This window comes from Pantherophis guttatus, chromosome 2 (genome assembly GCF_059756535.1).
Source record: "Pantherophis guttatus breed Tessera chromosome 2, ASM5975653v1, whole genome shotgun sequence".
Taxonomy (NCBI): domain Eukaryota; kingdom Metazoa; phylum Chordata; class Lepidosauria; order Squamata; family Colubridae; genus Pantherophis; species Pantherophis guttatus.
This window is the reverse complement of record NC_142064.1, coordinates 53,213,094-53,237,231: the sequence shown is the minus strand read 5'-3', so window position 1 is coordinate 53,237,231 and position 24,138 is coordinate 53,213,094. Positions and strand designations below refer to the sequence as shown.

Below are 24,138 nucleotides of genomic sequence, written 5' to 3'. Positions count from 1 at the left end.
CTCTTTTAGGGGGAAAAAAGTGCATCTTATACTCCGAAAAATACGGTAAATCTATTTCAGCAAAAACTAAAAACTACAGTGAGTCTTGTAGAACCTTGAAACAATAGCATATTCCTTATGGTAAAAGTTTTGTGAACACAAATCAGTCAGCTTCATACGATGCTGGAAGGTTATTCTCAGTTGACAATTGTATTCAAACATGAATGTAGAGGAAAAACAAAAAGTGAATACTGAAATATGAGAAAAATAAAAGTGTTGAAAGTACAAATTGTGATAATTACATTGAAAGTTAAATGAGTGTTGAATAAATAGAAAAACCATTCACAATCTTTTATTAAATATAATACAAACATACTGGCAACACTTGACAATTCAACTTCGCATAGATCAGTAATAAGTTGAGTGAAGTCCACTGTTCTTACATTTAACATTCATGTAGCTGAGGTTTACAGCAACTCCCCACTTCCCCCCAAAAATGTTACATTACTTTGGTCTTATGGCCTATTTGCTCAGTGTAATCCATAATAACCAAGCTCCAATTATGGTAGTTCTTCAGATATAATACTTGATAAAAAATGCAAGCATTCTTTTGGAAGTTAATAGAAATTTATAAATAGGTAATTCCATTCAACTGAATGAAGAATACAAATGATTTTTGGGGGGTTCATAAGCAAATATCAGTCTCAGGGAGGGTCAGCTTGTAAGTAAGGTCAGTCCTGCTATATACTTTGATGAACAGAATAGGTCTCTCAGAAATTCGGGAATGAATGAGAATGTGGACTCTTTGGTGAATACATTAGAAAAAGATTTATCTTGATTAAATTGGTTCAACCATAAAATGATTCATATGAATAAAGAAATGTCTTAACATACGACTGATTTCATGGTTTCAGAGAGGATGACTGATTTTGAATGTGGAAGAGATAGTTGTTTGGGAGTTGCTTTGAATGAATCTTGCAAAAAATGGATATAGAAGAAAAGGAAAGAAATTAACTAGAATGAAGAAAAAATGATATGAAGAAATATATCAAATAAGTTTCTAGGAACTAATTTTAACTATTTTTCTTTTTATTTCCTCGTGGCTTTCCTTGCTACTTACTATTTCTTACTCATTTTCTATGCTTTCCATTACATTGTTTACTTTACAATGGCATGAAGGGTATATAGCAGTGATGGCGAACATTTTTGGCACCAAGTGCCAAAAAGGTCGCACGGAAACTTTGCACATGCACGCTCGTCAGGGTCACGCTCCAGAAAAGCTGAACTTCCAAGTTCTAGCGCATATGCACACCTGATGATCAGCTGGCCGGCATGCATGTGCAGGCCAGTTTTCGGCACTGCCATGTATGTAAAGGGATCGCGCTCTGGAAAAGCCGAACTTCCGGATTATAGCATGCATACACACCTGATGATTAGCTGGCAAAGGTGCATGCACAGGCCAGTTTTTGGCACCGTCACGTGCGCAAAGGAATCATGCTCTGGAAAAGCTGAATTTCCATGTTCTGGCGCACGTGCGCACCCGACAATCAGCTGGCCGGCGCGCATGTGCACTCTGGTTTTCGGTACTGCTGCTCCTGCGAAGGACAGCTGATCGTCATGCGTGCCAGAAACCCGGAAGACAAACAGGAAAGGCCGTGTGTGCCGGGAGACATGGTTCCATGTGCCACTTTGGGCATGCTTGCCATAGGTTCGCCATCACAGGTATATACACTAGAAAGTGTATATACACTAGAAAGATAAAGAAAATAGTGACAAATTGTTTCCAAATGATTACCAAGAAAACTGCATGGATATGCCCAGGTAGTCATTAGGAGTCAATTTTAAATTGTAGATATCTTTATTTTTAATTTTAAAAACATTCCTAACTGGCATAATATTCCATGTTTAGAACGTAGATATTTTGGTTAGTGGGGCAGTTATTTTAAAAAAGATAGGTTAGTTATTTTTACTTGCCTTAAAATTATTAAAACTATTTTTTTTTAAAAAAATGTTTCTAGGTATCCTGAATTAGCATCCATATGCAAAAGTTCAAATACCTTAATACTATATCCTGGCGCTGGAGCAACAAATTTGGAAGAAATGGATTTGAGTTCCATTAATTCCTATGCAATCATAATCATTGATGGAACATGGAGTCAAGCAAAAGATATATTTTTAAAGAACCCCCTTTTTCAAATGCCCAAGCAGGTAAGATTTAGAATTCTTATGATTACAGTTCAAGTTCTGTGTTGGAGCAGTTCTTTGCACTATTTAAAATATTTGTAATTCTTTTATTCATGCATACTTTTTCTTAAAATTAACAGGCCTCCCCCTTCCATATATATATATGTGCAGAGTCTTTATATCTGATCCTTTGAAAAATGTTTGATTTAAATCAAATCCTCACATTTAAAAAGTTCATAGCGTATGCTTTGCCTCCAATTTTTTAAAAAATGGAATGTAGCTGTTTGTTTAAATACATATTTTTGGTACATCTGCCCATTCCTCAGGTAGATGAGCTGTCTTTATTTCAGTTACCCCAAATGATCTTTTTTTTTTTTTTTAATTTATATGCCGCCCTTCTCCGGAGACTCAGGGCGGCTTACAATGCATTAAGCAATAACCTTCATACTTTTGTATATTTTTACAAAGTCAGCTTATTGCCCCCACAAACTGGGTCCTCAATTTACCTACCTTAGAAAGGATGGAAGGCTGAGTCAACCTTGAGCCTGGCAAGATTCGAACTTACTAATTGCAGACAGCTGGAGTTAAATTACAATGCATTAGTCTGCTGAGCTATCCAGGCTCATTTTTTATTGGATAAGGACTTGTTCCGTTTATAGACCAGCTTCTGTATCCATGATAAGCTTATAGTGTGTATGATATTTAGATACCATAGGCATAAATATATAATCATAGGCTTGATCATGCACTTTTTCACTCTGAGATAGCAATAAAGCATTATCTGAATTGGTTTATGTGAATTAGGATAAGTTTTATTGATGTTTTGTTCTTTATGTTTTCTTACTAGCCTATCTCTAGCAATGGACATAATATATAAATAGTGGTGACAGTTAACTGAAGAAAAATATAACCAGATAATTTATTTATATGATAAAGGAAGGCCATGGACTTGATCATTATAAGTTTAGATGTGCACATTTTATACTTGATGGCAGATGAAAGCTGCTAGCACTTTTGCTATTTGAATTGCTCTTTTAGAAAAGAGCATAATTTGCCCTTTCGTAAATGTGTTTCATGATTGATATGAAGACAGTAGTCCTACTGTGATATCGTAATAACAATTTAATGTCTTCAGCATAAAGTCTTTATTGGAATGATATTGCGTGACAGGATTAATTTTGACTTTTTTTAATAATGTTGTACCAGATTGTGTATTTTTGTGGTATTGCATTTTGGCTGATACATGTGGCAATTTTAGATTTTCATTATGTTCTTCAAATTAATGAGTGTCACAAGAGGAAGAATTGTCATTACTTTAAGGATCATGAACTAACTTCACTTCAGTCGTATTTTGACTCTTTGAGAATTCTAATTCATATAGTCTTAAGAAAAATCAGATCATTATCCAAGTTAAAAATAATCCTTCTAGTTCAGGATATATATTTGCCCTGTATTCTTATCTTCTATTAGGAACACACTAAATTAATCTTAGAATTATAGTATTAATTAGTCTTAGAAATTATAGTAACATAAAGTAAAAATAACATTAATTTCTCTTTCTTTCCAAAATGAGTATGAAGGTTTTTTAAATGTTAGAAATACTGGTGCAAAGGTAAAGTAAAGTAAAATAAAGTTGTGATATGTAATAAATTATTGAATTACATTCCTTGTTGCTGGCCACAGGAGAATTGCTATAGTTCAAGTTTTTCACTCAAGCTTAGATGACTGACTCATCTTTAGTTTCCATCCTCAGCAAAAGGTCCATTGGATGATTTGGCCTAGTCACCGTCTTTCAGCCCAAACCTAACAACTGCAGAGTTGTTATGGAGAAAGTTGGATAAAGAGAGTGATATCCTTGCTGCCTTAAATGCTTGAAAGAAAGACCGTAGAATGAACAAATGAGAGAAATATTAAGGAACAGTAGCTTCAACAATGCAGTTGGGTCATTCTTATTTGAGTTTTCATTCAGTAATCCACTAATACAACTAACCTCGTTTGTTTAGGACTGTAGTAATCATTGAAAAGATTGGCATGCAGGAAAATAGCAAATTGTTTGTTGCATTTCATGCTCAAATCTGAATTTTAAATACTATCAAAAACAACTGCCCAGAAAGGATTTGAATTGTCCAGAAAGGTTATGCCACTGGCTCATTGATAAGGAAGCTCTTTCATGATTATTTCAACATCTCTTAACCTGAAATAGTACCAATTTAACCATTTTTTAAAAAAATTGATTTATATGCCGCCCTTCTCCGGAGACTCAGGGCGGCTTACAATGCGTTAAGCAATAGCCTTCATACTTTTGTATATTTATACAAAGTCAGCTTATTTCCCCCACAAACTGGGTCCTCATTTCACCTACCTTAGAAAGGATGGAAGGCTGAATCAACCTTGAGCCTTGGAGAGATTCGAACCAGCAGTAAATTGCAGGCAGCTGTGTTAATAACAGGGTGCGTAGACCACTGTACTATCAAGGCTCTTGATAGTAAATTGACAGCAAAACATTACTGTCAAATATAGATCATCTTTCTTTGCCTATAAATTTCTTCAATCACTATTATGTACTTTGAAGCTGAAATATTAGAAATTACATTAAATAATGAAAACAGAGAAATATGAATCATTTGCAAAGTTCCCAATAATTATATTTTTAAAATACATTTTATATATGAAAAGGAGCAATTTGCTGTTGGCAGTAAAAGTTATTGGTGTTTTTTTAGTCTGAACGGCCAATACATTTAATGAGCATCTTCCATGTCTTGTTTCTTTTAACACAAAATATGTATTATAGCACTATAATTATTCATATTATTGCACTATTTTGTCTGTGAATTGTATGTATGCAGATATGCACATCAGGGATGAGTTCTATTTACCTTTACTACCGGTTCGCAATGGGAGTGTGCGCGCTTCTGCTCATGCGCAGATCATCCATGATGATGGGTGGGTGGGCGGGGCCTCCTGCCGCTTTTACTACTGGTTTGCAAGAACCGGACTGAACCAGGAGCAACCCACCATTGATGCATATACCGTATATATGTCCTTGACTAGAGTCTTATAATAATAAGATCCCTTACAATTGGAAATTCTTGTTTTCTCTAGGGAGTTACCTGTTTACAAAATAAGTTTTCATTTTCTGCCATCTTGTACATACTATAAATGTGAAGTAATTGAAGCAAGTTCTCTTTTTCTCAAATAGCTTGTGTCTATAAACAATGTTATATAAAATTTAGGATCATTGCCACAAATCTCACCAATGAAAGGAACACTGGAATGAAAAGGCATGTTTGATCTGCAAACAAGTGTCAAAATATAATCATTTTATTAATTATAGTAGCATACTAAGTATATACTTTTAGTATATACTAGAAGTAGTAATGACCATATCCTTTTCATAATAAATATTTCTATCGTTCTATGCTGTTACTTTCTATTTTATGTATTTGTTTTAATATAAAGTTTTATCTGTTGTTATGAAATAGAAGATAAGCCAGAAATAAATTTAAAGAAGTAGTAAACTGATTACTAAGTATGTTAATAAACATAATTGTCATTAATGTTATTGTTTTAAAAATTCTGATACAAAAACTTTTTTGTATCTTGACATAGATGAAATAGAGTTATTTATGATATTACATATAGAGCAGAATCTTAGAGGTAGAAGGAAGGAAGATAGTTATAGACCATCAACTCAACATCTAGGAGTCTGATTGCTGATTGACCTTGTGTCAATATAAATAAGTAAACCTAAGTACTTCAATTTACAATGTAAATAAAGCTAAAAGACTTACTTTGCTGCCTCCATTTAATTATTGAAAAACATCCAATACTCTTATTAATGCTTCTGCTCTGAAAATTTTTGTTTTCCAAACCTCAGAGCCCTAGAGTAATAAACTTGCAGAAACAATTTGACATAGATAAGTCTTCTTATCTTCATGATGATGTAAATGCTATTATCACTACAGTTCTAAATAAGATGTTAAATGCAGTTTCATTTAATTTATGAGATCATCATAATTCCATAAATAAATCCCATAACTGTGTTCTCAGGCTTTCTCTCTCTCTTTCTGTCTTCTTAACCTCAGGGTACAAATCCTAGGCATTTTTATCCCATCTTCTTGAGTTTACAGACTTTTGACTTCTCTTTCATTAGCCTTAAAGCTTTCTGCTATCTATCCTTTGCTTATGAAACAGTTCTTTATGTTGCGTATATCACAATTTTTTGTCTCACCTGGATTCTTATACCAACTCTCCACCTATGTTTACTTCCTTTTCCTCTTTTCTAGGCTTTCTACAAATTATTGTTGATGTTTATATGCATTGGTTTGTGTAGTGGTAAACCAAGTTAAAAGTTAAAATACAAAACATCCATCATTAAAGTCCTCTTCACAGCAGAAGCTAAGCATCCAGTTATCTTTGATAAATGATTCTAGGTAGGCCAGCTCGGTATTTGACATAGGGCAATGGCATTATGCAGGAATCTATGCTCCAAGAATTAATAAATAATTCAGACACAAAATCAGCTGGATGAAGGACAGAATCTGTACTTCTATCTTTACCCATCAACAGAGTCTGCATATTTGGCAAATAAGAAACTCTGAAAATGAAGGTAGTTGTTGCTATTACCCCGACTCATGATTGTTTGATGGATTTTAATATTGTATTATTTTTCAACATTGACTGCAAATAATTTTGATTTGTCAACCCCAGAGTGGGTCTTGTGGGAAATTCTTGTGGGCCTAGGAACACACTTTTAGAAAGCCTGATTTATTTTCTAAAGGAGGCAGAAATGAACTGATAAAATTATAATACAGGCAATCCTCAACTCATAACCACAATTGGGTCCAGAATTTATATCAGCAGTCATTGAAGTCATAAGTCCAGTCAGACTCAATTTTACAACAAAGTATACAGTGTCGTTAAGGAAATCATGTGATTATTAAGTGAATATTGCAGTTAAATGAATCCAGCTTCCATAATCAGTATTTTAATCAGCAAATTATATCCTGGAAGGTCTGGGCAGGCTGGTTTTAGGGAATGAGAACCTGTTCTGCTGCATTTAGCAGGCAAATGTATATGGAACACAAATTCAAAGGCCAATCAAAAGTTGCTTTTGATTTGATCTTTAGAGCCTTCTTTATGAGACAAATTCCAAAATTCCACTGTTGGCAGATGTTTACTGTTATTAATGTTCTATATTAAAACATCAGTCTCAGGATTAGATTCAATCATACAGGGCAGCTGGACTAGTTTATTACAGAAAAATAGGAATCCATATCAGTAGTGGGTTTCAAATCCTGTCGCTACCGGTTCGCTCGTGGGTGTGTGCACATTTCTGTGCATGCACAGAAGCGTCCCGGGTGGGTGGGCCGAGCCTCCTGCCACCGCTGCTCCCGGTCACCCGATCCATGGTGAACTGGTAGCAACCCACCACTGATCCATATGTACAATGAAGTTATCTATGGAAATAGAAAATCTGCCCCTTTCATCTTCAATTCTAAGATTCAGATTATGGCCTTCATTTTTCTGCCTTTCTGAATTAATGTAATTTTGGCTACTCTTTTTAAAGACTTGAAGTTGATAATTGTTTCCCCATGTTTACAAAATGCTGCTTTCTGGCATAAAAAAGTTCTTATTTCATCATGTTCTATCCAAATATCTACAACCAAGATCTGAAGAGATGCTCTGGCTCTCTTTGAAGTTTGTGAATAGCTATTATCAGTGAAACAGAGGTGGGTCATCTCCACAGTAATACTTATGGCCTAGGATTACTTCCACTCTCATGCCTCGTGCCTTAAGACTGATATGCTTTAGGTATCTTTTTTACATTTAGCCTTTCCTAACCAATAACTCATGCTGATTTTTTTTTTTTTGCTTTTAATGCCCCCCTTTTTACTATTTCCCCCCTCAAACAGTATAAAAATGCTTGTAGTAAGTAAATAATCATGATCTAAATTATTTCAGAAAGATATTCTGTACCTCTATAAAAAGAATGAAAATAAGCACTTCTCACACCTTAAATTATATCATAGTATTATGAAGAGGGAATTAGATCACATTTGCTAATGTGCAAACTGCCTTTAACTATCATTAAGGCAAATCCCAAATGCATTTGCACTGAATTTAATGTCACTGAATTCAGTGGAATTTATTTCCAGAAAAATATACTTAGAAGTTCAGCATTTGTGCATTTTACCTCCACCTTTTCTTTGATCTTAAAAGTTAATGAAGTGAATAAAGTTAATGAAGATGATCAGATTTCTAATTTCCAAAAATATTTTTATAAAATACTTTTTTAAAAAAAAGACTTGAAATCATCTATTTCTAGTAAGAAATAGAAAACAAAACTTCATCTATACTTCACTATACTTCATCTAAATAATTATACTTCACTATACTTCATCTAAGCAAAGAAAGTGAGTTCATAGATGATTTATATTTTGTTTTCTATCTTCATGGCCAAAGCTATCAAGGCAGGAGCAAAGAATTTGAGATGAGATAAGACTTTAATCAAAATATGGTTCTGATCTCCATATCCAAGGCTGAGAAACAAGCAGCAAAAAAATCCATGGCCATCTAAAGGCAGGAGAAAGAGACATAAGATTTAAATGCTGGAACTATTATAAATAGAAGACTTTATTATTTGATTCTACAATAGATCATTTTTGTATCTGTAGTATAAGCAATAATTTCCATTTGAGCCTGATTTTTATTATTCCATTGTTCATTTCTGAATGCTGATTTGGTTTGTAGAGAGGGCGAAACTGTTACATTTGAAACAACAGGATTTATTTATTTATTTACTTACTTTACAAGTAGTCCTTGGCTTACGACCATAATTGATTCTAGAATTTTGGCTGTAAATCATTGCCAAATGATTGTAACCACATGACTGGATTCAATTTTATTTTATTTTTTATTAGTTTATAATATAAAATACAAAAGAAAATACTAGGAAAAATAGGGGAGGAAAAAGGGAAGGTGTAGAAAAAAGGGAGGAAAGAAAGAAAAGGCATTGGCTTCTGACTCCCTGTGGTGCCGTAGAATAAGATAATAACATCAAACTCCCAAAGGTGCTTTTTCAAGGGGAAACTGTTGCCTCTTGAAAAACCATCTTTGGGACAACCATGATTTGTATGACTGAGAATCTCCATAGATAACATTAAATCTCAATTTTTTACTTTTACATAATAGTGTAAACTTGCCATTTCTATAACATGTAATCAGTAAAACCCAAAATCAAAGTTTCATTTTTTTCCACCTTAAGCACAAAGTCCAGAAGCAGTTTCCAAATAGAAACAAAAGTAATTGTGTTTTTTTCTTTAACCAAAGCACTCAGTTTAGCCATCTCTGCTAACTCCATCAACTTTTGCAGGCATTTGTCCATTGTGGGAATCAAAGAGATCTTCCAGTAATCTTGCTGCCCTCAATATATATAACATCAAAGTTCCATTTTCTCCCACAATGCTGCCCTCAATATATATAACATCAAAGTTCCATTTTCTCCCTCAAGTCTTTTTCCATTAAACCCAAAAGAATGGCTGGGTGGACTGGACATTAACATTTGAACTACTATTAATCCATGTATTTGCCATACACTAAATAAATAAATAAACCCAAAAGAAAAGTTCCTGGTTTATCTTTATATTCACTTTGAGAATCTTCTGTATTAGGATATGAATACTACTCCAATATTTTTTTTGCTTTGTCACATGACCACCATAAACGATAAAAGGTCACTTCTTTACATTGCATTTCCAACTTTCATTTGAAATACCTTTATACATTCTTGACAGTGGTTGAATTCAATTTTATGACCGTTTTTACAATGATCATTCAGCAAATCATAAGGTTATTAAGTAAATCACATGGTTATAAGTCCAAAATGCCATTGAGCATTTTTTTGCCAGAAAACATCAACAAATGTTGCAAAGTGTAATCACATGACCACATTTTTGTAAATGCAAGCTGGTTGCCAAGCCTCTGAAATGTGAACATTGGACCAAAGGGGTGGTGGAGCAGTCATAATTTCGAGGACAGATCTTAAGTTAGGATGGAGGACAGACTTTTTTTGTAGTAATTTTGAAAAATTAAGGAACCTGTACTTATCTAATTGCAATATGTGTGAGTTCTAGATTTTGGTTTGGATCTCACATATCTTGCTGGTAGTATGCAATCATTTGGTCTATTTTTTACAAATTATAGTATAGTATTTAAGGATTTAACTGTGTATTCAATATTATAGATTAATTACTCATTGTATTCAAAATATATGAAATTATATCAGATGTGTGTGTTCATATTGCATTTATTGATACCGTCTATATTATGTTTTGCAGATCACAACTTTAGCATTTGCATTCATTCTACTAAATTGCAATTACCTAGCAAATGATAATATATAGATTAATCAATCAACACCTCCATTGCTGTCATCTACATATGGAGGGTCTATTTGTCACCAGGGCCACTTGTTGCTTAAAATTAATATTTATGGATTAAGCAAATCTTTTGTCATTAATTTCATGATGTCATAATTTATCTCTTTCTGAATAATTATAGTTTCTATTTGCATAAGTATAAAGATGCTGGCCTGGTGAATTCTGTCTTGATTACAAAATGGAATTTAGAGGGATTTTTTGTTAGATAAACACCGAATTTTATTTTGTTTCTTTAATTGCTATTGGGGTGCCTTTATAGGAACATTCAGTGATTGAATTCGTTTGTTTGTTTGTTTGTTTACCTACCTACCTACCAACCAACCAACCAACCAGTTTAATTCTGACCATATATGTGGGAGATTATGCACAAAAGTGATTGGTATAAGCCAGAGGTCTTCAAACTTGGCAGCTTTAAGACTTGTGGACTTCAGCTCCCAGAATTTTCCAGACAGTTATGGTGGCTGGAGAAATCTGGGAGTTGAAGTCCACAAGTCTTAAAGTTGCCAAGTTTGAAGACCTTTGGTATAAGCCATGAAGATATTATTGTATCAGCAGCAGCACAATATAGACAAAAAGGAGTATAAAAAGAACTTTTCACTTTATTGGAGTTATGTTTGGAAATAACTGCTGTTGTATAAGAAAAGGTAGGTTACAACTAACCTCTTGACATTTTCTCTAATCAAAAGAGACAGGAAAAGAAGTGTTCCTATAGAAAATATTTGGTGACCTTTACAGACATTTCATATTCATTCATTTTATAGGGATAATTTTTTTCAAATTTAATAAATGCAAAGAAACCCCAATTCTTAATTTTTTTTTAATTAGATGTACTCTAAAGCTGAACATTTATGAAAGGTCAATATTATTTTTATTAAAATATCCTCCATTCTGTTAATAAACAAATTCTTGATCCCAGCTAATGTGAAGCAAACTGTACAGCAACGAGAATATTTACTTCCTGCTCATCTGATCACTTGTACTTAGATTCACCAAGTCATATTTTGCTCTCTCTCTCTCTCTCTCTCTCCCTCTCCCTTTCCCTCTCCCTCTCCCTCTCCTTCTCGCTCTTTCCTGCCTAATGGCCCAAACCATAATGTTTCTTTATCTTTTTAAAATATTTTTGATAACTGTAAATAAAAAACCCATTGACGTGCCTTTGTCATCAGTTGCTGTCTTGATTTTATTTTATATTACCTCAGTTCATGTTCTTCTAACTCTTAATAAAACACTTTTAATCAGCAATACTCATTCTTTCTACCAACCCAAAGAATAAACTGCAAAATTTCAGAGCAGGTAGACCTAATTCTCCTCTTTCCTTTGCATCTTGTAACACTTTTATATTTAACTATTGGGTTTTTTTCCCTCTGCATATAAACTTAGTTATTTTTTAAAGGGTACATCAGTTGTCAAAGCAGGTATTATCTGAAAAAGAAACATCATTCCAAGAAAAATATTCATCTTTATCATAAATATTTTTTCCACCAGTGACAATTATAATTTCTCCTGCCTTAGCATGTCCTTTTTAATTTCATTCCATATTTTAACATAATTGTTTTTAAATAACAGCATTTACATTTATAATAGTGATGCTCAAAATATTTGGTATATAGCAGCACTTAGACTTGTATGCTGCTCCATAGTGATTTACAGCACTCTCTGGGTGATTTATATTGTCAGCATATTGCCTCAACTATCTGTATCCTCATTTTACCAATATTGGAAGAGGATGGAAGACTGAGTCAACCTTGAGCCCTTTCAGAATTGAACTCCAGGCTCTGGGCAGAGTTTGCTTGCAATACTGCATTTAACCACTGTGCCACCAGGGCTTCTTTCTCATTTATAAAGCCAACTTGATGAGCTTTATGGGAATATAAGGTTTAGTGATACTTAACAGGAAAAAAAGCTAGCAAAAAAGAAAAACCAAACTTTAAAATTTCTTTCATTCTATAATGAATTATCTTCCAGAATTGTTGGGCTTCCCTACATTGCTACTAAGTATGAAAGCATGATAGGGATGCAGTGGCTCAGTGGCTAAGATGCTGAGTTTGTCGATCGAAAGGTCGGCAGTTCAGTGGTTCGAATCCCTAGTGCCATGTAATGGGGTGAGCTCCCATTACTTGTCCCAGCTTCTGCCAACCTAGCAGTTCGAAAGCACATAAAAAATGCAAGTAGAAAAATAGGGACCACTTTGGTGGGAAGCATTCCGTGCGCCTTTGGCGTTTACTTATGCCGGCCACATGACCACGGAGACGTCTTTGGACAGCACTGGCTCTTCGGCTTTGAAACGGAGATGAGCACGGCCCCCTAGAGTCAGGAACGACTAGCACATATGTGCGAGGGGAACCTTTATCTTTATGAAAGAATGATCTTCCTGATTATTGTCTTTCTAGTATTTTTTACAAAATGCCTTATCTATTGTGGTAATCAATTTTGGAGTAATACACCCTGTATATATTATTAGGAATTTGCACTTGTTTTGAGCTCCTTTTCCCATTAGCTTCTCCTATCTTTGGATTCCATTTGGCATGGCTCAGGTTATTAAGATCCACTATATTAAAACCTGCCTGACGATAGTTCAATTTGTTTTCTCTTAACCAAATAAATTTCCATTACACAGTTGCTTTCCCAAAATTCTTCACATTCCCATTTCCTCAAGCAAGTCTTCCCTGTTGATTAATATCAAGTCAAGAATGGCTGATCCTCTTGTGCCTTCTTTTATCTTTTGAAAGAGAAAATTGTCAGGAAAAAAGTCAGGAATTTCCTGAAAAGATGGGACTTGAAAGAATTTAACTCCAAACAGGCCTCAGGATAATTAAAGTTTACTATCACTTTGTGCCTTTTAGAAGGTATTTTGCTATAGCAAACGTAGTAGTAACATCATTAATTTGAAAGCGTGAACACACAAATGGAGAAAGTACTGTCATAATTGATTGAACAAAGCAAAACAGAAGAATGACAGCATTTAGCTATGCAGATAGATAGATGATAGATAGATAGATAGATAGATAGATAGATAGATAGATAGATAGATAGATAGATATACACATACATAAAGTGACAATACAAGAAATGTCAACATTCAACTGAGAAACATGCATACTGAACAGAATTGCTTGTTCTTTCTGTTAGCTGTCAGGAGCATCTCCTTGTCAAAGGTGACAGTGAATATGGTATATTCGCTGAAATATATGCAGCTTTCTTTTCCAGGAATCAAGTCTATGCTGAAGTTCATCCCAGAGAAGACTTCCAACTGTTATATGCTATACTATTGCAATTATTCATATTTCTAGTTAAGAATATTTATCATTTATGTTTATCGGCTACCAAAAGTTTATATTAAACAATAGCAGCTCGTATATCAAACATTCTGCTATTGTGGCTCACCTTGAAGCTGACAAAACACTTCTAAAAGAAACAGATAACACTCTTGAGCTGGGCTCTATCAGGAAATAATAAAGTAGCTAACTAAAAGGAAAAGCTGGCAGGGAGAAAGATGAAGAAAAGCCAAGAGGCTTGCTGTAGAAATCGAAGACTTTAATAAACCATAGTATGTTCAGGAATACAGAAGAGAGTCTGTTTTATTCATGAAAGCACAGATCGAATTGGGGCATACCATTGATTCCTCTGCCATTACCATAGTTATCTGCAATGAGTGTACAGTATATATTGTAATTTGCATTGTTTGTTTCCAAAATTCCTTGGAAAAAGCATTGATATCAATAAAGGCAATGATTCCATACTAGAGAATTGCTAGGATTTCATGCAAAGATTTTGAAGTGCATTTCGTGATCTATCTAAAAGAGCAATGGACAATCAAGTTCACAAGCTAAAGCAAGGACTCTCTAGATTTCATGCATATAAATTTGATTTTCAATTATTTATCAGGGAGATAGATAGAATGATTTGTCTCTGACCAGTTTTTAAAAAAGTGAAAGATGAGTTGGTGAGACAAGGTAACCCAGAGAATTTTTAGACAAGCTGTTTCAATGTTGTGAACTAATTGATAACTCTTTGGAAGAGTTGAAGCATGGAAGAATGGCAAGGGAAGAAGATTTTATAGCCTCTTTTGAAACAATAAAGAGATCCCTTTATCCAACATAGAAATGGTTTGTGTTTAAATTTCTGTTGTCAACCCCTCTAGCACTATATTGTGCTACTAAAGTTCATGCCTCTGGATCAGTTGCAAAATGCACAAACTGTAGATCCACAGCTACATAGGAAGTTCAATTCGTTCGAAGGTTCTGGCTTTGGAAAACTTCATAGGGTCTGACCCCCCAAGAGCTTGCCATGGGTCTCAGACCATTAAGAAGACCTCAAACAGCCAACAACAGGAATATGCATTCCTGTTATTCTTCATTCAAACTTAGCCTTGGAGGCATAATTTATAGAGTAGGAGCACACAGCAATTTAATAGATGATGGCACAGTACAAAAGTTAGGACACTAAAAAAAACCACTTGTGGAAACATTTTATGGGCAAGTGCTGCAAGCAGTCCTATTTTACAATGCACTATATCTTTGCAACCCGAAATAAGAATTACCGTATTTTTTGGAGTATAAGACACTCCTGACCTTTTTTGGGGGAGGAAAACAAGAAAAAAAAAATCTGCCTCTGCCTACCAACAATTTGCCTCCTTGCAGCAAACAGCAAGCAGCCTGCTTTAGCTTCATTTTCATTTTCAGCACAGCCTGATTAGCACAAGAAAAAAAATCTGCCTCTGCCTCCCAGCAATTTGCCTCCTTGCAGCAAATGGGGTGCGCGGCAATAGGCAATGGCAATCCCTGCAGCCTGAAACAGCTGAGGGTTGGGAGGCTGATCCAACCAACAATCAACTGCTTGTTCTAATCAGGCTGTGCTGAAGCTGAAACGGACTGTTTGCTGTTTGATGCAAGGAGGTAAATTGCTGGGAGGCAGAGGCCAAAGGGTGGGGGTCAGCAGGTGGGTGGGGCACCTTTCAGTGTATAAGACACACTCAAATTTTCACCCTCTTTTAGGGGGGGGGAAGTGTGTCTTATACTCCGAAAAATATGGTACATAGAATTCTAAGCAGTGTATGTTACTTCTTATTTGCATGGGGCCTTGCAAATAAGAAGTGCAATGTTTTCACTGTCATTGTTGCTCTATGCCTGCTGAACTCATTGACTCTTCTTTATTGCCAGAAAAATACTTAAACTTTGTGGATGTATTGTCTCCTTGTGAGACATGTGACTGTACCATCAATTTGAAGCCAGGAGTCCAAATTAATAGCCAAGAGGCAGTATACCATGTTTACTCTCTATTTCGAACCTGAGGGAATTTCTGGATGACAGTTTAAAGGAAGGACTTAACTCAAAACCAAGTAACATTCCAGGAATTGAAAGTCCCTTTCTTTTCACAGCTGCTATTCAAACACTCAGATTATTCCTGCCAATTTATAGTACAAACGGATGCAACAGACCATGATATATAAATTGTTCTCCCAGAAGAGAAAGAATGGGGAAATAATCTCTTGCTGTGTGCATTCTATTCCATGTTGCTTCTACCAACTAAATGGAGCTATGATATTTTCACTAAATAGACATTCCAGCAACTGAGGTACTTCTTACCTGTACCTCCAGTACAAGTAATCCTTAATGACCATTCACTTAGCATATGACAGACATGCTGTTTACAATCCATTTTGAAGTTATGGGCGCTACAGATCCCCCATGTTCATTCACCTTTAGGACCAACTGCAGGACACTACAACATCTCCCTACCTCTATCCCCTCCATCCCACCCACCCTCCAGGTCCCAGCAGATCATGGGCCTATTCCCCACATGCCCATCATCCATCACACATTTACCTTTTGAAGATCTTCAGTCTTCATGTTGGGGAAGAAGGGCAGGCCACACATCCGTGGACTGCATGGTTGCCAGAAGGTGAAGTGAACACCATTTTCAGCATGCCCGTGATCCTTTCTGGTCATGCCAAAATAATGGCTGCTTCCATGAGGCTGCTGCATGGATCCCTGGGTGAACTACTCCTTTTTGCTTACCTAATGTGGTCTGCACAGTGCTGCAGAAAAGCTTGGGAGCTCTGAAGATCTTCAAAATGTAAGTGCATGATAGGTGACAGTTTATGGGAAGGAGGCCCAAGCCCTGTGGGGGCTCGGTAGGGAAAAGAGGCCTGAAATGACTCAGTGGGGCAGGAAGCAGAGCATGGAGTATCTTTTTTTTTTTTTTTTTGCTTTAATTTATATGCCACCCTTCTCCGGAGACTCAGGGCTGCTTACAATGTGCTAAGCAATAGCCTTCATCCTTTTGTATATTTATACAAAGTCAGCTTATTGCCCCCACAACTGGGTCCTCAATTTACCTACCTTAGAAAGGATGGAAGGCTGAGTCAACCTTGACCCTGGTGAGATTTGAACTTGCAGTAATTGCAAGCAGCAGATGTTAATAACAGTGCTTTAGTCCACTGTACTACAGGCTCTTTATCTTAGTGGGTGGGGGAGGCCTGGAACAGATGGGCCTGGGCCTGGGCCTGCGCTAAGGTTCCCAGCCCCTCCCTCCCATTGGAAGCATTCTCTGCTTAATGACACATGTATTTATTTAACGACTAACTGACTCTGGCAACTGCCTGGACAAGTCCCTGAAGTTTTCTTGACTAGATTTTCTGAGGTGGTTTGCCATTGCTTAGTTCCTAGGACTGAGAGAGAATGACTGGCCCAAGGTCACTCAGCTGATCTTGTGCTAAAGTGGGACTACAGTTTATAATCTCCTGCTTTCTAGTCTGTTGCCTTAACCAGTAAACCAAATTGTCTCTCTTCCAATTATTAGACATTAAAATTTAAACATTGGAAATTGTATTATCATGTCCTTGATCCTTGCTTTCGGCAGAGCATATTTCACATATATTTTCTTCATATTAAGGAATGACCTACTATTATTTTTCTCTTCATTATTATATAGGACACAATTGCATCACATTTCTCTTTGGGGATCCTCCATCTTATCACATGCTTTGCAAATATCTCATCTCTTAATCCTCATAGTCTATTTTGTTGTCAGAACTTGAAAATTGTGAGTTCCAGCAGCATACAATATCTTGTCCAGATTTAATTTCAGTGTATGATTAGTCAACTAGATTGTCCAGATACCAATTGAGTTTATTTACACTAAAGCAGCTGACTGGGCAATATACTTAAATAGTTATCATCTGTACAGCCCAAAATATGCTGGGACTATGTTTCATTTTTTTAAAAATTTTATTGAAAATTATTAAAAATTACAGAAAAAAATATAGCAATATGGATAAAATTGCAGAGAGTGATATAATACATATAGAGTTTTAAAGCATCAATTTTCGCCTAGAAACAGTACAAACCTCCATTAAACCAAATCATCAAAAAAAGAAAAGATTATCCAGAAGAAAGAATTCTCAGCTGCCATGTAATATTCCTATAAATATTTACCCACAGTCACACTAAGATTATTATTTTACATTCTTCTTAAGATTTCTTTTTTGCAGCCAAGCATACCACCGGTCCCAACTCATATATAGTCCTGATTCTTGTCTATCTCGCAAAAGTCCGGTAAGCTTGTCTGCCTCTGCACAGTCCATGATCTTTGCGGTTAACATAGCCTCCGATGGGATATTTTTGGATTTCCATTCTTGCGCAAACGAGATCCTGGCTGCAATGATGATGTGGAGAGCGAGATACCAATTAGATTTGTTTAAGTTCTCTGGTTTCATGCCTAGTAAAAACGTTTCTGGTTCAATTTTATCCTACATCCTATGATTTCTAAAATCTATTTTTGAATTCTGGTCCAATATTCTCTTACTCGGGGACAGTTCCACCAGATATGAAAATAAGTTCCCATAGCGGCGTTACATTTCCAACAAACCAGGGAGGTTCCCGGGATCATCTTCGATAATCTATCCGAAGGGAGGTGCTATCTATACAGCATTTTATATGTATTTTCTTTATAGGAAACCAACATTGTTAGTTTTAGGGTTTTCCCCCAAATTTCTTCCCATTTTTCAAGCTCTATCGAATATCCCAAATTTCTCCCGCAGGCAATCATTGAGTCCTTGATAACCTCTTCTCCGATCCAATCCATTAAGAGAAATTGATACAGTTTGGATAATACCTTCTCATCCTTCCCCAACAAGATCGTATCAGTTCTTGTACGGAATTATAGATTCCTCCTTGTTTTTGTCCTGAGCTGTCCTGGATTGGATCTGATTGTATGTCCACCAATCTAACTCATAGCCTAATTCCACCAGCGTATTTCGAGGTTTTACTTTGCCTAAAGGATCCAACAGAACTTGGTAAATTAATGGTTTATTTCTGTTATGTTTCAGTCAGGATATTTTGAGCAACAATCTTCAATTAGCTAAGTATTTAGGTAGCCAGTTAAATTACTGTAATCAGCCAATTAGTGAATATATTAAAACTATATATTTTGTATATCATTTATTAATCAAGCTGACATACCTAAACCTTCTTCTTTAATATATGTTAGCCTTAAAGCTAAGTGACATCATAGGTTTATCATAACAACCAACAGTTTGGTGATTGCCTAGCCCTGGAGTAATCTTACTAATATAGTATTCGTTCACCTAGGGCTCCTATACCTGAATTGCAAAAAAATAAAAGCTGATTACTAAATGGCAGCATAGTGCTTTTGTTCCTATCTAGTTGTTATATGGATTTATGTAGCCCAGATATGATAGCCCTAGGTCAGCTTTTACCTAGGATTGAGTTTACAGAATAAACTTAATATAAGAGCAACATAAATGCATACACAAAACAAATTGTGTTATTGTCATTCTCCAATAACAAACCGCATTATCATTCCATATAGCCCAAATCAATCCCCAGAAAATACCTGATGTTTGAAGTAACGAACCTATGTAATTCCTGATGCTGGTTTACAAAGTCAAGGCACGGGTGAACTGTGTAATCCAAATCACATATTCTCCCCAGCAGTTCTTATTTTTACTCAGTGTATTAGTATTCAGAAGAAAAACTGTTTTTGTTTTCTTCCCAGAAAAGCGTCACCTTGCTATCAAGATTGAAAACTTAACTTATAAGGACAGGCAACATTACAAGAAGAGGCCTATACACAAAGCTATGCATATTATCTCTTGGCCTTTTCTATTTCTGCATCAAGTCTATACTATCTGATATAAAGTTGACTCTAATTAGATTCTGTATATAGAGCCTAGCAAATAGTACCATAGCTTTTTTCAGGATCCTTCACTGTAATATTAAATATAATAGGGTAAGAGAGCTTATTTCTTTATTATTTCCCTCCGTTTCATTCATATTCATATGATCTCTGCAAAATTGTTTATATGTGGAAAACATAGACTTCTATACAAATTCAAAATTTCCATTGCTTGAATCTGAGTTTTCTCAGTCTTTTCCATTTATTACTAACACTGCCATAAATACTTGGAAAATTTGCAACATCTTCACTGGGCAAGTGTCACATTTTATCAGCTTTATTTATTTTTCTACCTTTTTTCCTCTGTTGGCAAAGATTTTATCTCTTCATGCTGTCACTAAATTAATTTTTCCTTCACAAAAATCAAAATGATTTTCTGAGAGCAGCTACAAATTGTTTTGCTGGCTATTAGCTAGATATACCTAAAGCTGCTGATGGCTAATATCACATCAGTCAACTATAAACAATCCAATAAGCCCAAGTACTACCTTGCTTTTCATAAATTGAACTGAATATCAGAAGTTTGCTTATGTCACCAATCATATATTAAATTTCCACCATATTGATCACAGATCCTGTTTCAGAGCTAAGTAAGTTGAAATCTTTGACACTATTTATTTATTTATTTATTTGTTTGTTTGTTTGTTTGTTTGTTTGATTTATATATGCTGCCCTTCTCCAGAGACTCAGGGCGGCTTACAATGCATTAAGCAATAGCCTTCATACCCTTGTATATACCTGCTTAGTAGGGCTTTTTGGGCCCCCCCTGAGCGGTGTTCTATTTTATAGAAAGTCAGCTTTTTGCCCCCACAACCCGGGTTCTCATTTTACCTACCTCGAAAGGATGGAAGGCTAAGTCAACCTTGAGCCTGGTGGGAATTGAACTCGCAGTAATTGCAGGCAGCTGGCAGCTAAGTACTACTTTAACAGCAGCAGTTTAGTCCACTGCGCCACCAGGCTCACTTTGAAGTTCCATAAACACTGGCCAGTGCCAGTGCTAAATGGGAATTAATTAGAAAATCTGGAGAGCCAAGGTTTGACTACCCAGTTACAGTCATGTTGCTGAACTTGACTCTCAATGACTACATGGTGAAATGCTTACCATCTTCACCTGATTCCAGTAATCGCTCTTCCAAGGATATTCCAGTAATCTCATAGAATCATAGGGCTGGAAGGAACCTTGGAAGTCTTCTAGTGCAAACCCCTACCCAAGGCAGGAAGTTTATGTCCTTTTATGTATTGTCATCTTGTTGTATTTACATCAATCTTGTCAAGCTTGATAATTATTTTCTACTTTTATCTATTTGCTATTCAATGGAGTAATCAGATTTTATTCGTCCTCATTGATTGATTCTTCTTGTAGTCTAGGTTATTCTTAGTAATGGTCTCCAGATCCATAATTCAAAGGAACCAATCTTCTCTCTCTCTCTCTCTCTCTCTCTCTCTCTCTCTCTCTCTCTCTCTCTCTCTCTCTCTCTCTCTCTCTCTCTCTCTCTCTCTCTCTCTCTCTCTCTCTCTCTCTCTCTCTCTCTCTCTCTCTCTCTCTCTCTCTCTCCCTTTTGCAGAATCCCAATTTCACAACCATACATTACCATACTTTAACAATTCTGATTATCTTTGTGAATGAAATGTCCTCATCTCCACACCTTGGTCTAAGTATGTCATTAGAGTCATCTGTAGGACTAATTTCATATTTATTTCCAGCATATGCTCCACCTTTATCTGTTTTTCACTCCAAGGAAACAGAACAGCATAGCATCTTTACTTCTTTTCAGACAACAGTAATGTAACTTGATTATGCAGGTTGACATTGCCATTTTGTCGTAATATGTACGACAATGTACAGGCATTGGCCTGTAGTTTAGTCTTCTGAATGCCTTTCTTTGTTTTCAACTTCCCGTATTATTTTCTGGTGCCATTTCTGCTAACACTGCTATTCTAATAATATATTTACTATATAAATTAAACAGATGTAGAGACAATATACATTCTTGTGACCTTCTATATTCCAAATTCTCTGTTTCTCCAAATCCTGTTCTTGTGTTAGTTTTTTGTTCACTGTAAAGATTCTGGATTGAATAATTGGGTATCAGGGCAGCCTATTAGCTTTAAAATATTCTCAATACTGGCAAAATCTATGTAATGAGAGGCTTTCCTATATTCAATAATGCAAAGGCAACCTACCCCCTCCTTCTTGCTCTTTCTCTTATCTATTTTGTATTATCTTTATAAATTTCATATTCAGCAGTCTCTTCTGAAATCTTCCTGTTCATTTAGCACAGCTCTAATTGGCAAGTAAAACTTTACTTGCATAAGGAATTAGTGCAAATGTAAATTTACACATTCTTTTTTATATCTGTTCTCCAGAATTTTATATATACACCATTTTTTCCATTTCTAGGCCAGACAATTTTTATTCCATAATTTTATTCCATAATTTTGACATAAGAGTTTTTAAAACTTTAACTATTTCTTCTGAAGTTTTATGTAGTTCAGTCTGAATGTTATTTGTGCCTGCTGTTTTTCCTCTATCAAAGATTGTTGATTGCTTATTGGACCCAAGTTTCTTGGGGAAGAGGTTCCTAAATCTATTCTGCTTCAACAAATAGTTGTCATTCAAAGGATTCGGTATATATATATTTATATTTCTTTACTTTGTCTTTATCAGCTCTATTCTTTGATTACTCCTTAAAATTCCTTCATTGGCTGGAAGTTATCTTGTAATTTCTTTCATCTTATTTCAAAAGTTCTTGTTTTCCTTTGTTTATTGAGACATTTTTCCTCATCCTTCCTTTATGCTGAAAGTATATATTCAGTTATCATGCATCCTTCTTGTTGCCCAAGGCTTTCATCCACTCCTTTCTTGTTTATCATGATACCTTTGATTGAAAGCCACAATCTTTTCCTCTTTGAAATTCTTCCAAATAAGAACAAAAGAGATGACATTGTTTTTCAGGTTGTGCACCTCTCTTGTGAAACACTTTATTTTTAAAATTTGTATAGAACCATCCCCTACAGGGTGATCCACATAGACTTCTTCCATTAGGTAAAATTTTGAAAAATATGGGAATCACTAATACAAGGATTGTATTATTTTTGGTTTTTTGTGTTTGTAAATCCTGTATCTATTAAGTTGTTGTGAATCAGTATGGGGCCAACATCTTTTAAATATCATTAAATAATTACCTGAGAATATTTTTTGCACTTGTTTTCACAGCATCTTACCAATTACTTTTCATAATTCTTCAGGTTTATTTTCTCAGAATTTAAACATATTAAAAGTATTGCTTATATTTTATTTCATGTTTATATTAAACAAAGTCCACCTTGCTGGTACAACCACTCATTATTTTGTGGAGGTGTTTAACACCAATGGCCTGTTCTACTATGTATTCTTAAAAGTCTCATAACTTACTGTACTGCATTTCATTTTCTATTTCCTATTATTTATTCTTTTTCATTTTGATATCCATAAAATAAGGGCATCTGCAGAATCTGCTGTGCAGACATCTAGGTTGAAAGCAGAACATGGGATTTGGTGTATACATGTCCTGAACTTACATTTTATGTGGATTACAGCCATTCCAAACGTTTTATTCCAGGTTTATCCAACTTTTCCATTTTCATCATTGCAGGTATTATATCCTTTGTTGATATTCCATTTTGAACTTCTTGCAGTTTGTCACATAATTCCCTATTGGGTTTGTAGTAGATTGCATAATAGTGATTTTTATTGAATATTAAGTCTGCTAAATATGAGTCCAAATTGATTAATTATATTCAATAAACTCAATTTTTTTTCTTTTGAGTCCTTGCAGAACTGTGAAAATCACAGTTGATGCCATTTAATATTTTATATTTTATAAAATTGAAATGTAATTATCCTGTGGGAAAAAATAATTCTGTAAAGGTTGAGAACATTCTGTAGCAACTAAATTAATGTGAAATGGCTATTTAAATGGAAAATAGAAAATTGTAAGGTTAGGGAAAAATTGAAATTCTGAACAGAACTCTTTATTTTAGAAGGAAGGTCTACACTGTAATACTTCTATTCCAGGTACAGCAACTGTTTCTGAGGACAATAAGCAAGAGACTTCCTCTTGCAGCATAGCTAGGTTTAAACTAACAAACTCCAGCCAGCCTTGTGATATGGTTTACGACAGCAGAGCATGGAGCATTCCTCTCCTTTTTATCTACTTCTAGCCTATAAATTTTGGTTCTCATCTGGATTTCACCTTTGTTGTCACCAAGTTGGTTCTTTCAGGCTCAGAATATATTATTATAAATTTTCTTAAATCAATCTTTGTTAAATATTCTTTCTTTTCCAATTGCTTTA

General features: G+C 35.2%; 1 protein-coding gene across 1 annotated transcript in view; it reads left to right on the top strand.

Moving 5' to 3' along the window:
• DTWD2 (DTW motif tRNA-uridine aminocarboxypropyltransferase 2) overlaps positions 1 to 24,138 on the top strand; it is a 74,196-nt gene that overhangs the window by 34,099 nt on the left and 15,959 nt on the right. The window contains exon 4 of the mRNA XM_034432814.2: positions 1,998 to 2,187. Coding sequence (XP_034288705.1) covers positions 1,998 to 2,187 — 190 coding nt within the window. The remainder of the gene's footprint in view (positions 1 to 1,997; positions 2,188 to 24,138) is intronic.